We start from the raw sequence: 16,448 nt of genomic DNA on the forward strand, positions 1-16,448 counted from the left end.
ATCCGTTTCAGAACTCTTAACAATCAATTAATCAAGTCATTAAGGAGTATTAATTCATCAATAAGGTCTTCTGTTCTGCCTGAATGTGAAGGTGTGTGGGTGGCCCCAATGCTTTTATCTTCTGTCATAAGTAGATGAGAAATGTTGGCTTATAAATCATATTTGAACGTCTCATCTGCACGCTATAAACTTCTGCTCTAATAACAATAAATCGCAGGGAGAAGAAAACGTAGCAGCGCCGTGCCCACTGGGCCCGTCTGCTGTAAGATGGCAGCACCGAAACAAAAAACAGATGCCTGTTGGAAGTTCTGCCCGTGGCTCCATCTGCAGCTCGGAGAGTCCAAAAGACGCTTTTTGTTGAAGAGCTGAAATGTTTGCAAGCACTCGCACCGGCTGCTCTGAGCCCAAAAAGTATGCCGGGCTCTGTCAGGAACATGAAACAAGAAGATGGCAGCGTTGAAAGGAGAAGGTCCCGGCGGACGGTCCACCAGGGAGGGGATGAGGGAGGAGGAGGGTGGAACAGACTGTGAGGGGAAACAACGAGAGAATGCCAAAGATGGCTGACACAAAAATGGTCGTTTGGGGATTTTATGGGACTCGATCGAGAGTGAGAAGGTGTGCTGCTACCTTGTATTGTTATGGCGTTTTCATAAATCCAAATAAAACAACTATAAAAAATGAAATTGAAGTGAATTTCTGAGAAGGATGACTTTGTCCTAAAGTGGCGTCATAAAGGTGGCGACCTGGGGGACCACAGACTTAATGGGATGGAGAAATGCTTTGATTGGCTCATTACTGTGATGGAGCATGTTGCCACGGCAATTGGCCTTTTCGCCTCAACCCCTCATCCTTACTTTTCTATACACTGCAGTGCTTGGGCACCAACATCATCACATATTATTATTATTATTATTATTATTATTATGCAAATTCCAGTCGACAAACTCCCCTAAAATGTTCTCTCCCTGAAAAGGTTCTTTTATTATCCTCAAATGTCAGCTTCCATCTATCAGTTCAAGAGGGAGGCACTCTTGCAGAAAACAGTAAATGGTGACATTTTTCTGCATGCTTTTAATGGGGAAAAGTGGCGCCATCTGGTGGAAAAATAATATTTAAAAAAATGAAAGCCAGAATGAAATTGACATGCTAGCATAAAGGATTGTCTTATTTTGGGTCAATGTGGGATCATTTTCAGTGGTTTGTGTTAACCCACCTGCTCCAGCCAGCCCCGCTGGGCTCCAACAAGGGACCTTCAGAATGGCAGTCGAGGCAGTCAACTCACCAGCCGGCATTGTTCGCATTACAGTTCGGAAATTGAGAGTACGGATCTCCGCTTGGACGTCTGTGTGGAGTTTGTTCTCTCCGTGCTCTTTGTCTATATGCCCCCTGTGATTGGCCGGCGACCAGTCCAGGGTGTACCCCGCCTGTCGCCCGAAGTCAGCTGGGATAGGCTCCAGCATGCCCCCGCGACCCTAATGAGGATGAAGCGGTATAGAAAATGGATGGATGGATGGAACAAATGTGTCACCTTTTTTGTGCAGAGTTGTCATTTTAGGCTCTCTTAAAAACACAGATTGTGAAATTGTAAATAAACATGCTTTAACAAAATCCCCAATCTTGTTGTCGTCTTCCAGAGGCGTCGAGGCAGCGGAGTCTTTTGTGCCAACTGTCTGACCACCAAGACGTCGCTGTGGAGGAAGAACGCCAACGGGGGCTACGTCTGCAACGCCTGCGGATTATACCAGAAGCTGCACTCGGTAAGTGGCGTCCACATTGTCATAGCAGAACAGATGCAAGTGTGGTTTTCAGCCATGGTGGATAGCGTGATATCACGTTAGCGCAACACCTGTAACCTGCTCAAAGATTCAACAAAGGAAGCGCAGCATGGCAAACAGAGGACAACAATGGAGGACATCCAATCCAACACTTGGTAGCGAGACGTCTTTGGTGTTCGTCCCATCCGTGCATTCGTCACCATTCTCTCTCGACAATTAACTTGATGGCAGCCACTTTTTTAACCAAGAATGCACGTAATGGGACGCACCTATTCCGCCTATATAGCCTCCTGAAAAAAACTCCAACAACGCTCCATTTACATAATAGACATGTTCACACTGCAGGTCAATTCCGATTTTTTTTTGCTCATATGTGATCTGTATCTGATTTGTTTTCATGTCAGTGTGAACGGTACAATTCCGATTCTTTCAAATGCGACTCAGGCCTCGTTCATCTGTAGATAAAAATACGATACAGTGTGTATCTGATGCTACTGCATTGTTATGCCCAATAACTACTTTACCGGTGTAGTGACACCACGCTGGCTAGCTACTAGCTGGCTAGCGACTAGCTTCACCACACACTCTCTCACAATGCCTCGGGCCACGAGCGAAAGGTAACGCTACATATTGGAGCTGCCGCCACTGCTGCTGTGTTTTTGTTTTTGAGTTTGGAAAAGTTAACGCTAGGTGTAGCATTCCTGCTTAAAAATGCCCAAAATACAGCAATAAAATCTGTATATAACCATATATATGTAGATATACGACCATAAAACCTTGTTGGAGGTGTTTTAATAGCGGGCTTTATAGGCGGAACAGGTGTGTCCCATGTGGTGGCCTGTTGGGTTGAGGTATCGGGATATAGGGTAGGTTGAGCCACCGGGGGGAGGACGAGAGAACAATTCAGACAATTTGTCAAATGTGACAGCACGGGCAACACAGTAGGGGTGCATGCTTTGCTGCGGTGCAGGAGTAGAAGCGTTGGCTTAAACAAACAAATACAAACTGTACAGTCATGACTGAGTTTCCTTTATGAAGGCGTGCGGAATAAAGCAATCACCTGACATATCAACGTGTCCGTATGCCCTTCGTTGGCATTGCTCACTGGGTTTAGATGGGTCAGTATGTTGTATATTGTACTGGTTTTTGTCGTGGTATGGTGGTAATACATCAAAGTGCTGGTATAATGTCATGATAATGTATAACGTCCCTGCTGTGGGGAGCTGGCTTTATCGGTCCAAACTGTACCATGGCAACCCTGAACCACTCGCTGGAAACGTGGTTAAACTGAATAACGTACCCACATAACTGCACTTCTTAGAGCTCCAAGGCTGTACTCTGAGAAGATTGTCGTGCTCAAGTAGTACTCCAGCCTCTTGTCGAGATCTCACGCCCACGGACGTCCTTTCAGGGCCGATTAGCATACAAAACAAACGCTTGCTGTAACGATCACTGTGACTCCTGCTGCGGAAACGTAATATTGTGCAAAGTATATTTGATTTGGAGGCTTCCTCGGAGAGCGGAATATTCTGGTGTGATTCAAGTCGACCGTCTCCACCAGCCTGGGGAAAGACTGTGGAAGTCCCAAACTTAATTAGAGCGCATGAATTACAGATGAGATAAGGACTGGGTCTGGGATTGGGGAGTGTGGATGGCCTCTGATACGTTCTCATTTCACGCCTCAATATACCTGTTTGATTGAAATGGAAGCAGCCTCCATTGTTTGCGTATTGACTTTTTAAGCTGATCTTGTTTGACCTTGCTTGACCCCCACGGCCCATCCGCAGTCACTGAATGTAGCTTTAAAGAAGCTTTTAGAAAGATGACAAGATTCCTCCTGCGGGATGCCCGGCGTTCGAGCCCACCCATGTCGTCCCACTCCACTGCTGGCAGTCGTAGGGTCTGCCATATTTTACATCCCATAATAAAAGTTTTATTTGCTCGACACACATTATTAGAGAGCAGAGCAGCTTGTAAAAAGGCTGAGAGTGAAAGTGCAAAGGGAGAGTTATGAATATGGAGTTAAGGGCGCCAGACAAATAAGGAGACGAGAGGAAGCGGGACGCTTTGTCTTCACTCAGCGGACCTTCTGTCCCTCTCGGTTAGCGCGCTTGGCATTTGAAATGGAAAGCTTTTTGTTTGTTTGTCAAGGATCCTCTCCTGCGGGCGTGTCAAACTCGAGTCATGGAGGGCGAAGACACTGCAGGCTTTCTTTCCAGCCGGTCACTAAAGCAGGTGACTTGAATGATCAGCACGTCCTTCAGTTGCAGGGAAGGAGCTCATCACTTAAATCACCTGCTGGAGAAACTGGTTGGAGAGAAAGGCTGCGGTGTCTCGACCCTCCATTCACACGTGTGCTCCACCGGCTCCGCTCGCTCAACGCGCGCACACGCACCCTCTGATTTGCTGCTTAAAGAGGTTGACTTGATCACATGAACGTGCACATTCATGCCACACTCACCTGTCGTGGACGTTCATCCAATAAAATAAAATACAAGCACCACAAAAAGTGACTTTTTTGTGTTGAGAATTTGCTGAAATTATATATTTTTTTGTATCCGTTTCAATTTGTGCCAATAAAAATAAATAAAATAAAATAATCATTATTTTTGCAATAATAGGAATTTTGAAGAAATGGTGTAAACTGCTATCATTATTGTTATTATTCATTTAAATAATAAATATGGATTATTACAAGCTGCTGGCAATATTATTATTGTTAATAATGAGTGTTATTAATAATAGTAATTATTCTTTTTACAATAATATTTTGAAAAATAAACTGTCATCATTTTTATTATTCATTGCGATAATGCATATTGACTTGGAAACTGCTGCTATTAATAATAATAATTAGAATTATTAGTGTCATTCTGGTGTTTAGAATAATAGTACAGTTAATAATGATTATTATGAAAATATTGTTAACCACTGAATAATGACTACTATAATCTAGCACAAAATAATCATGATTGTTATTTATTTGAACATTTATTGAATAAATAATATACATGTTACAACGGACAATTTTGGCATTGAATGATAGTAGTTCTAGTAGTACTGTGTATATACTGTAACCATAATACATATGTAATACATAATCACTAATAGTTTAATATTATAATTGTACCTTCAAATCCCTCTTGTGAGAAAAATGAGTTTAGGTAAATTTGCTACTCTTGTCAAACTTCATTGTTATGAGATGTTAGCACTCCCCCTTGTGGCGAGGGCAAGAACGAGACACGTGACACGTGACACACAGATTGGATGATGATGTTCAGGACATGAAGTCGTATTGTTTTGTCTTCCAGACGCCCAGACCTCTCAACATCATCAAGCAGAACAACGGCGAGCAAATAATCCGACGGCGGACCCGAAAGCGCCTCAACCCCGACACGCTGCCGCCGGAAAACCCGGCACCCAAGCAGCAGCGCGTCTCCGGCGAGGAGCGCGTCAACGGCGACGAGTCGGGCGACAGGAGCTGCTCTTCGGTCAAAAGCCAGCAGCCGTCGCCTCGCTCTCGATCGCCTCGCTCCACGCAGGCCTTCCTCGCCAACCAGACCCTGGAGATCCACAGGCGCATGCCGCCTCTGCTCCTACCCTCGCATCCGCCCTCTTTGCTGGCAGCTGAGGGCAACGGGGGTGTCGGGGAGGGCGGCGTGCTGACCAAAATGGAAGGGAAAGGGGGCGGCAGCTCGGAAAGAGGGAGCCCGATCGAGAAGTACATGCGACCATCCAAACCCTCCAGTTACTCCCCTCCCGGATCCCCCATTGAGAAGTACCAGTACCCCCTCTTCTCCCTGCCCCTCCCTCTCACGCTCTCCCCAGACTTGACCCCCGAGTCCGACTGGCTCCGATTCTGGACCAAGTACAAGATGGCGGCCGCCTCCGGCCTGGGCACGGGAAGCCTGGCCAACAGCTACCTGGGCGCCATGGTGACGCCGGTGCAGCAGCAGCATCAACCGAGCTACCAGGTGCCTTACTGCGCCTCCCCTTACTCGCCGCTTCCTCCACCGCCGGCCCCCGCTCACTACCCAGCCCCGCCCCTTCATCCCCAAACATCCTCCTCGTTAGAGAGCGATGCCCCCTTGGATCTCGCCACAAGACAACGAGATGCCGCAAACTGTGTGGAAAAGAGGAAGCAGGAGGAGAAGTCGAGGGGCAGCCGGAAAGGAGAGGGGGACAGCGAGGAGGAGACGGCGAGTTCGAGGACCACGGCGGACGTGGCGACACAAGACGAGCCGAGCAACCGCTGCCTCCACTGCGGCATCTACTTCCTGGACGAGGTCATGTACGCCCTACATATGAGTTGCCACGGCGACCAGGGGCCATACCAGTGCAGCTTCTGCCTGCACGCCTGCGCCGACCGCTACGATTTCACCACGCACATCCAGCGAGGCCTACACAAGGACAGGAAGCCTCGGGACGACGATGACGAGGTGACGCCGGAGGAAGGCGATCGCAGCGAGATGGACATCGACGAGCGAGCTAAAGACTCTTCGGCCCATGACGCCACGGACGCTAGCGAGGAGGCCGGCGACCAGCAGGAAGCAGCCGGCGTCTGTGGAGAAGTCACGGATGCCGCCGCAGAAGTCCCGCCTGAAGCGGCGGACGAGGACACGGAGGCGCATTAATGCCTTCATCGGACAGATAAGCTGCAAGCTAGTGCGTGTCTGAATGGAGAAACCCAATCCCAATGCTGGAAGCACTCAGAATCGCCTCACGGGACCTCGCAACTGCTTGAACACTTCACAGCCCGGAAGACGCGGTCCACTTTTCTTTTTTTTACTAATTCTTTCTTAAAGTCTGACTGTTTTTCTCTCTCGTCTCTCGGTACAACCAGATTTAATCTGGTCGCACGTTTTCTCTGCTGTGCCAAACCAAATTGGACTGGTGGAAACCAGAAGCATCAGCTGGACTCCAGCACCAAACCCACCTCCTCCTGGCCCCAAATCCAAGACTACCGGTTCAGTGTGGATGCGGCTTGCCTATGAACACCAGTGGAAACTGGTTCCCAATCGAGCCAGTATAAACTGGCTCAAACCGGCCAGTATAAACTGGTTTAAACCGGCTGGCTGCCTGATGAAACCGGTGCAACCGTCCGGGTTAAAAAGAAAAAAACGCGTCTGGATACCCGGGATTGAAGCGTTCCCTATCGGAACCAAGAGACTCCTTGTTTTGTATTTCCCTCCGTGCCATGATACTCGCTGCGTGCCTGGCTGCCTGCCTGCCTGATAGAACATTCTATTAACCTGCTTAACATTTGTATCCAACAAAAGAAGAAGAATATTGTAATAGTACGACAACATGCAATTTCATACACCTTTCTTATATCATGTGTTCTTTTCTAAGAGGCTTTTTTCCAGGACTTACAAAAAGTAGTGTTACGTTACAGAAATGGTACAGGAAAAAAAAAAGTGTGTGTGTGTTGTATGATTGTGTGTAAGGGTCAAAGGGCGCGTCCGTCCCCCCCCATCGTGGATGGAAACATAATGAAGGTTTGCTATTTCAGTCCTCAGGGGTCACACGTGTTGCACACCAGCCTGCCTACTTTTTTTATTTTTTTTAATGTAGCTTCCATCATGTTCTCACTTCATGTTGTCATCCCGTAACTCGGCTCAGTTCGGTACTGAACCACGCGACTTGCTTATTTATCCGCCGCCTGTTGGAGAAGAGCTATTTTTCTACTGTTTACATTGAAAAGTCGTGACGTGGCTTGTTGGGTGGTTTTGTTGTTTTGTTTTTGAACCCTGCCTTGCTGCCTTAGTTGCTAGTGAACACAAATCAGCAAAAGAAATGAAGGAAAAAGCCTTAGAATATTTTTCTATCCACGAAAGGTGTCCCGCCTAGTGCCTGCTAACGTTTTTGTCTGCTGAACGTGTTTGTGTCTTAAAGGTACGTCACGATGTCAGACGTCGTAATCATCAGTCGTCATTTACGATGAACTACAGTCATGGCTGGAAATGACATAAGTGGCGCCCCCTGTGGGTTGTGGTCAAAATGCTTTGGAAGACATGCTAGCACACGCGTGGCACGGCTAGTTTTATCATCATGAGACCAATGATCAATGACTTGCGGACAATTAGTAGCTAAGTAAGTCATGTTTTGCCTGATGGCGGCCATGTTTTTCCACCAATCATGCTCAAATTTGACACACACGTGCTTGTCAGTCCCCTAAACGTGTGTACCAAATTTCGTGGTGATTGGGTTAAAGATCCTAAACTTACAATGACGGTTTTGTACAGCGGTGCGAGAATTTTCAAGTCAATCTGACCACCGTGTGGTGTATTTATCTGAAAAATAATAGCACAGGCAACACACGGGGGCCGCGCGTTTTGGCAAATTTTCACCCTTTTGTGAGCAGCGGTTCCGGAGTAGAAGAGTTGGCTTACACCAGGGGTGTCCAAAGTGTGGCTCAGGGGGCCCGTTTGCGGCCCCCAGCTGTTTTTTTTATTGGCCCGCGGCACATGCCGAAAATATAATTGTACAGGAAAACTTAAAGAAAAAACAACAGCAAAACATGGGAAAATCCTTCTACGAGAATGAAGTGGAAATATTAGGAGACAAGAGAAAAATATGATTTTAGTATGATAAAGTTGAAATGTTGATGTTATGAATTGGAGCCTAACTGGTTTGTGTGGAGGCCCTGCAGCAGAGGAGTTGACAGGAGTGTAGAGGAGACTATAGGGGTGTTATTCCAGGCTCCAGGGCTCTACTCATGGTTTATTAGAGCATAGATTCAGGAAGTCATAAACAGGCTTCCTGTGCTCGAACTACGAAAATATTCGATTTATTGACATGGACTCCTGTATTGATCCAATTGGTGCAGTAATTCATTGAAGTCCAGGCGGTTCAAGTCCAACGAAATGCTTAGAAACGGAGGTTGATCGAGCCTTGGCCGTTGGTGCAAGTCATACCTGCAGGGGTTCCCACTTCTGGAGGACTTGCTGCCTCCTCTGCATAGAAGCAGTGTTGGGAACACACTACAGTGGTACACCACTGGTACTACTACAGTGGTACACTAGTGGTACTACTACAGTGGTACACTACAGTAGTGGTACTACTACAGTGGTACACTAGTGGTACTACTACAGTGGTACACTACTGGTACTACTACAGTGGTACAGTAGTGGTACTACTACAGTGGTACACTACTGGTACTACTACAGTGGTACACTACAGTAGTGGTACTACTACAGTGGTACACTACTGGTACTACTACAGTGGTACTACTACAGTGGTACACTAGTGGTACTACTACAGTGGGACAATTAACAATGGATATATCTATATATATATATATATATATATATATATATATATATCCAAGTGGCCCTTGCATCCTTTCATTTTTCAGTATGTGGCCCCCGCTGGGAAACGTTTGGACACCCCCGGTCCCCACAGACAAGCACACGGTGGTGTAAAAGGAGCTGCCGTGGAAGCAAGATGGCGCCACTCATGTCCTCACAAGGAAGCGGTCTTGCCGCCGACGAGAGTGACGTGAGTTTTGCAAAAGAGCTTTTGTTTCCTCGGCTAAAAAGCGCCCTGAAACTTGTTGTCGTGACAACCTGGTCGAAAAACACACTCAAAAATCCTCTTGCAGGAAATGCTTTTGTTTCCTTTCTGTACGTTTTTGTTGTTCTAATGCGACGCTAAGGAAGGGAATGTGTTCTGGATGTTCTTCTCTGCAATGAGAGAGAAACCATGACAAGGAGAAAAGGCGCCCTGTTTGGAATTCATCTCACATCATTTTATGAACGACTCATCCTTCCTGTCTCGTGGCTGAGACGCTCAGCCCCCCCAGCCAAGGCCTGGTTGATAGCAGATCAGTGTCGCCCACAAATGGACAGCGGGAAATTTCCTGATCATTGGGACCGCCTCCACAGCTGGCCGGTGAGGAAGAGGAACTCGGCTTCACTTAGAAGATGGCTTGGACCTCGCTAGGCCTCGGCCTTGTAGAGGAGAATGTCCAGCACAGAGCGGGAAAATATTCCCTTCCTAACACCGCGTTCACTGAGAAATTGCCAAAATGTGCAAAAAGCCCGATATTGCAGTAAAAGAGTCTTGCTTGTGTGCTTTGAGCAATTGTTTAGGGAAGTGAAGCTTTTCCGAATATTTTGTCGTCATTTGAGTGCGTTGCTTTTGGTACAAAATGCCACCAAATCGTCGCTAGCCGACCTAGCTTCCACGTTTCAGCGCCGAGATTTAACAAACATGGCAGTTTTTGGTTCTCTCTTGCGGTTTCCCTCCCAAAAAGGCGTTTCTCATGTAAACAAGCGGCCAAAACGACGTTTTTACTCATTTTTGTCAAAACTATGACTAACGTGCCCCATGGGTTTGCCACCTCCGTCCCGTCGAATGCGGTGGTCTTAAAAAAATAGCTTCATCCCAAAGGTTACGTTTAATTTAGCAAAAAAAATCACATTCAAAGCGAAACGCCCGCAGTTGTACTCCCCACATGTGTAGCTTCTTTAAGCTAACGTGTAGCTTCTCGTCTTTTGTTGTCGTTTCTCCGTCTGCTCATCTCCTCGGGAGGCTGCTAGCGTCGCAAATGGGAATGTTTACGTTTGGCAAATGTAGCAAAGAAAAGAAGTGGGGAGGGGGGGAGACGGGAGAAGTTCTCTGTCTGCTTTGACTCCTCCCACTTTCCTCTCGTTCGTAAAGTTAGCCTCGAAGCGGGAAGGAACCGTTTCCGACATAATTTACGTTGGATTGGACGGGACTCGTGTCGACAGCGTTTCACGTTTACATTTAAGGCCCTCGAGTGTTTGATTTTTGCGTAGCCACGTCGCTGTCGCTCCGTTTCATGGCAAAGGCACGACGCGAACGCAGCTAGCACGCGGCCAACGGTACGAACATGGTTTTTTTGTTTGTTTGTTTTTTTGCGACGTCAAGAAAAAGGGAGCTCAACAGGCCAGTTGGTGCCACACACGCACGGGCAAAATGTACATTTAATCCATTTTTACTAGAAGTTTTGTCTCCTATTCTTTTTATTTTAATAGAAACAGGATTGTGTTATTTGTTGTTTGTCTTTTTTCAGATTATTTTTCTGTCATGTCTTATTTTATTCTGTTACCATTCTGTATGCTATTGTTAGGTTTGCAAAAAATGGTATTTCAATTATGTATTTTTTTTTTTTGGACCGCCAAGAAAAAGTTTGTTACACAGCTAAACTTGAAAAAATAATATTGATAATAATTAATAAAAGTAACAAATATACTGAAGGTTGTTGTTTGTGTCTCTTGGAGTTGTGTATCATATGTGCTGCCTCCACGTTGCCCCCTACTGCTGCAGATACGTACTGTAGCTGTTTTATGGCCTGTGCTACATGCTAAGCTAACATTTGCATCAGAATAGCAGCCTGGTAGCTTTGAACAGTTAGCAAAAGTTGCAGAAAGATCATGTATGTGTTTGCTACGCCATTTGTCCTCATGCTATGTGCTAAGCTAATGTTTTCATAGGTTGCATGAGAACGCTAGACTAGCAACCAGTACGGCGTAGAACTCAAACATGGCTGAATTGTTATCATTTTCATTTGCAAAAATGTAAGTGTTTTTTTCCATGCGTCTCCGTATGATCCATGTTTTATGGATGTCCTCCATGCTAAGCTAATGTTTTCATAGGTTGCATGGGAACGCTAGGCTTGGCAACCAGTACGGCGTAGACGTCCACCAAGGCTGAACTGTTAACAGATGTTACGAAGGGATTGTTAACCATGTTTTTTATGAAAATGCTACATGCTAAAGCTAATGTCTCATTAGGTTGCACAGGGAAACTAAACACCAAAGATATTACACAAAAATAGTGTATAGTTGTCCGTAGCCATGGCAACTTCAACAATGCAAAGTGAACTTTGCATTGTTGAAGTAATTCAAAAGAAATTTCAAATAATTGAATTAAGCAAATGAAGCATTTTCCAGCTGAAAAATGTCTGAATAAACTAAAATACAAATAACAGTAGAAGGCATTCAAAGGCATTGTTGAAGTGTAGTACCCTACACTGGCCACAAGGTGTCACTATTAACACACACACACACCAGACTTGATCGCCGGAACAACATGCTTTTATTGCAGGTTGCTCCCTGGTTCGTGCAGGATGAGCTGTGGCGGCCCATATATGACTTACACGGTATCGTATATCGGGATCTGCACCAAAACGTACTGCGGCTTTTCGCAGTTTCTGCGTTCCAACTTTATTGATATCAGCGGCAGTTCTTTAAGATTGATACCCTGCGTAACCTCGGTTTGATTTTCTCTCTGGAATTAATTGAATTCGAATTCCCCTCCGGGTCAGGAACTCTGACAAAGCCAATCAGCGTGAAGCCAAGCCGTCCACAAGCTTCACTCTATAGCATTATCAATTTATCCTGCTGTTTAGAATATGAACATTTGATTAGGGTGTATTAACTCAGCACCCGCAGTGAAATGAAGATGCTGTGTGTGTGTGTGTGTGTGTGTGTGATGATTCACCAGATAGCGTCAGACACGAATACCAAACAGCCTGCTTGTCTTTGCACAGAGGTCAATGCCAAGCGATGTATCAACATGTAATTATGAACACATTATTAATAGCGAGCACTGAGGAGGAGCATGCTGCGCTAAACAAAGCTTCTTCTGTTCGCTGGAAAGCGAGCAAACACCTTCGATTAGCTGTCCCGCTACGATAAAGAGCATGCAGGCCTTTTGGATTTGGTCAGAAAAACAACCAAAATGCGTTCAGTTTTTTTTCAGGAAAAAAAAGGAAAAATGTCGTCATTCATGTCTTCATTTGACATGAATTTAGTAGGAAATGGCACAAAGCGACTCCAATTCTGAACGTTCGTACATTTGTATGAATTTTTCTTATTATATGATATGATATGATTATATTAAACGAATACATAGAAATACGTTGGTCTTTTTTCTAATTCCACGCCACCAATGTTTGTGTTGCAGCCCAAAAAAGATGTCACTTATGAACGTTGTGGTTGTAATTTGTGTGATGCTTTTTGCAGCGTAAATGTCATAATATTCATTATTAATAATCATTGATGTTTTTATTTTATTATGTACTTATTTTATTATAGATTTGTTTATCAATCTCATTTAGTTCATATTCAATTAATTGTTAATATGATTATTCAACTAATATACTCAAATGTCATTTTTTCCAGGAAACCAGGATGATTTTGTATGAAGACGTGACATATAAAGTTGTCATTGTAATGGAAAAAGGTAGCCATTTTGCGTTCAATATGTCTTATTAAGCCACTCTTGCTAGTCTTTTCGATGAATACATGAAACATTTGGTAGGAATTTGTCATTTCTGTGCACATTTTAGCCTCAAAAAGTCACAACATTAAAAGGAAAAATGTCAATATGTTCTTTATTAATATTAAAGATTATTATTATTGACGAGACAAAAGCCACGGCATTAAGCAGGAAGCTGTTATTATTTCATGTGAGCGAAGGTGACGTCAAGAAACAAGTCATATAAGACAAAAACGTGTGTTTTTGCAGTAAAATGATTGACGTTTTTAGATGAAGTCGTTTTTCTGACAGGCTTCATTATGACTTATTTGGCATGGCTGCTGACGGCCGTAAGACTTTGGATGGAAATAAGATAAAAGACGGGGAGTTCATGATGAGCAAAGATGGCTGATAGATGACGGAGTGTTGGGAGTGAATCAACGCCGGGAGATGAAGATGAGGAGGAGGATTAGGTCGAGGGTGATGGATGAGGGCGGGGCGAACAAGATGACAACAGGGATAAAAGGTGGAGGTCTTAGCTGCCTCTCACCTTGTCAACCACCTCCAAGCTCCACCCTATCTTTCCTAATATGGCGTCCCTGCTTATTGGTGCCTGGTTGGGAAGCGCCATGAATCATCTTTGAATGAAATCTCGGCGCCAAGAAAATGGACGTACTGCAAAGCGGGCAATAAAAAAGCTCTTTCCATCCACGGCAATGAAGTCATGTGTTGGAGCAAATAAACTTTTCAAAAAGTGGGTCAAACATCTCCTGGCAAGAAAGGAAATCTATTCTAGAAACACCGTCCATTTCCTCAGGGATGCCGGGTGAGAAGGGTCATGGGAATCCTGCCACTGCTTTTTGTTTTGGACACTCGCTGCATAAGAGATGAATCCACACCGCTGCTGTTTCCGCAACACACCAAGACACGCTTGTTTTCATAGCAGGAACAATCCCGCAGTGCAGCTGGTTTACAGGAAAACTCTCTTTTCCTGCAACATTTTCACAAATTGCAAATAACCCTAACCCTAACCCTTAACCCTAACCCTCTCTCACCCAACCCTAAGACTCGAACCCTAACTCTACCCAAACCCTAACTCTACCCTAAGCCTAACCCTAAGATAGCTAGATAAATACTTTATTCAGATTTCCAGCAGCTCTGCAAAAATGTCACAACAAACTTAAGTTACAATTTTGCGAGGATGTGGTCGCAGAACGTCAAGTTGCAAAAAGTAAAAAAGTCTTCTGTTTGCGAGGAAAATGGGGCAATATTACAGGAAAACAGTCCTCATTTTACAAGAACATAATTGCAGAATGTAAAAAGGTCGTCCGTCTGTGAGGAAAAGGCCATGCTGGCACTACTGTACACGACCATACCATGTCGTCCTAAGACGGGAAAACAGCAAAAACAAGACGGAAAAAAAAGTCCAAAGTTGCAAAATGTGAAAAAGTCCTTCACGCTTCAAGAGAAATTGAAATATTACAAGAAAAAACTTTCAATTTTGTGAGAATGTAGTTGCAAAAAGTACAAAGGTCCTCCGTTTAGGAGAAAAAATGCTTATCAAAAGGAAAAAGTGGCAATTTTCAGTTCAATTAGAATATTAGTGGTGCAGAAAACGGATGAAGAGTTGAACTAATACACAAAACGCCATCACAGCAGGAGAAAGCGTAAAAGTAATACAATTTTCTCTTGTAATTTTACAATATGAGCACGAGCAGGACACTTTTGTATCACCGGAATCCAACTTTGTTCTTGTGAGCTACATTTTCTCCTTTTTGGTAAAAGAATTGGGGGGGTTTCACACGTGCAAGTTTCTTTCTTTGTGTCTTTCTTTGTGGACCGTTGTGATGTTTGTGTCAGTGTGCTGCTGACTGTGCTGACCGTGTTTGAGTGGAAGTGGAGGAGTGATCATGTGACCGAGGAGGCACGTGTGCCCCTTGCCGTCATCATGACAACACAAACAATCAAAGAACGTCATGACGAGCGTCGTGCAGAAAGAAGCGATGGTGTGACGAGTGCTCGGTTGCCATGGCAACAGGCAGTGCCTGCTGCAGCGGGGTCCTCCGTGGGAAACGAGTGGCTGCGTGTCGCGTTCAAATGGGATGTGACGTAAGCAGCACCTGATTGCCACTGATGCCGCCTTCGGGTTTTCTCTTCCATTCATACCCGTTCATTTCATTGACTGTTTTCATGTGTTCATACCATCCATGACAGCCAGCTGCCAGGGAAGCGCCTCACGCCTTCATCGATCTGATGAGCCCACGCAAAAAGATGCCGTTTTATGCTCCAATGTGTCACGTGTATGCTCTACATAATAGTGTCATCAGCTGTTCCTTTTAAAGATGGCGTCCATTCATAAGAACATCATCAATATGTATAACATGTATAACATGGCAGCTTGTGATGTTAAAAAAAAAAAAAAAAAAGACTCTCATCATGGTGATTCCCTCATTTGTTGGGGGGGGGGGTTAGGTTCCAATAAGTGAAATCTGTGAAGTAGCCAATTTGTTTGCCATAATTCCATTTGTTTTCAGGCTGTAAAACACTTTTCTCAGACAGGCTTTAACATTTGATCACATTTCTGTCCTGTTTAAACTCTCAAAGTTCAAATTTCGTTTGAATTTTAATGATCAACCTACTGGTTGGACACAAGAAATTATTAAGTGACTCACGTGTGTTTCACTCCTCTGGGTGGCGCCGGTTGTCCTGTTTTCCTCACACGGTTAGCTTGGTCTGTTTCTTTTGTTGCTTGCAGCAGGGGTCACCAACCGTCGATCGCGAGCTACTGGTCGATCTCCGAGGACTTTGTCTGTCGATCGCGAGAATACTGGGGAAAAAACGTGTTTTTACATCAGTGCCCTCCCCACCCGGAGAGTGACCGAAAGGACCACTGAACACGCCCGTACGCCTCGGCGCCCTCCAAGCTCACAAGCAAGCTTCAGCCAGGAGTCCAGTCCACAAAACCCGACCGGAGGTATCGGCACACGTACAGCGGATCGCCTCGCCGTGAGGGAGAGCGAGTGAGTGACAGAGCCCCCAGCGATGCGCCTGAGCCCCCAACAGTAGTTACTGCTACTAATCTGGCTTTGCTACCTCAGAATTAAGGCACAAATATAATGCTGTCGACGTGCGCCTGCAAAAAAACCTCACACTGCTAGCTAGTTTGGTAGCAATGACCACAAGAAGAGACGGCAGGAGCGAGATCGATTGACAATGGTCTACAGCCAATCAGGACGCAGAAGGCAATGGGCGGTGCAGACAAACAAGAGAGACTAGAGAAAGAGAGAGACGCCTGCGCTCGGGCACAGGACTACAACACTCAACTTCCCACAATGCAAGTCTTCTTAAAGGGCCAGGCTTGGCCTGTAACAGCGTTCATAACCTGTCCTTTCAAACTAAAACAACGTTCAAAACTTCATTTTTACAAAAATAGCCTATTTTCAT

General features: G+C 45.1%; 1 protein-coding gene across 5 annotated transcripts in view; it reads left to right on the plus strand.

Moving 5' to 3' along the window:
* The window catches only part of trps1 (trichorhinophalangeal syndrome I), a 97,974-nt gene extending 86,980 nt beyond the window's left edge, over positions 1-10,994 (plus strand). For all 5 annotated transcript variants that reach the window (XM_054763056.1, XM_054763060.1, XM_054763059.1 and 2 more), the window contains 2 exons: positions 1,635-1,757; positions 5,087-10,994. In XM_054763056.1, the coding sequence (XP_054619031.1) occupies positions 1,635-1,757; positions 5,087-6,409 (1,446 nt within the window). In that variant the 3' untranslated portion in view covers positions 6,410-10,994. The remainder of the gene's footprint in view (positions 1-1,634; positions 1,758-5,086) is intronic.
* The last annotated feature ends 5,454 nt before the right edge of the window (positions 10,995-16,448 follow it).

The sequence above is a fragment of the Dunckerocampus dactyliophorus genome, chromosome 20 (genome assembly GCF_027744805.1).
Source record: "Dunckerocampus dactyliophorus isolate RoL2022-P2 chromosome 20, RoL_Ddac_1.1, whole genome shotgun sequence".
NCBI lineage: Eukaryota > Metazoa > Chordata > Actinopteri > Syngnathiformes > Syngnathidae > Dunckerocampus > Dunckerocampus dactyliophorus.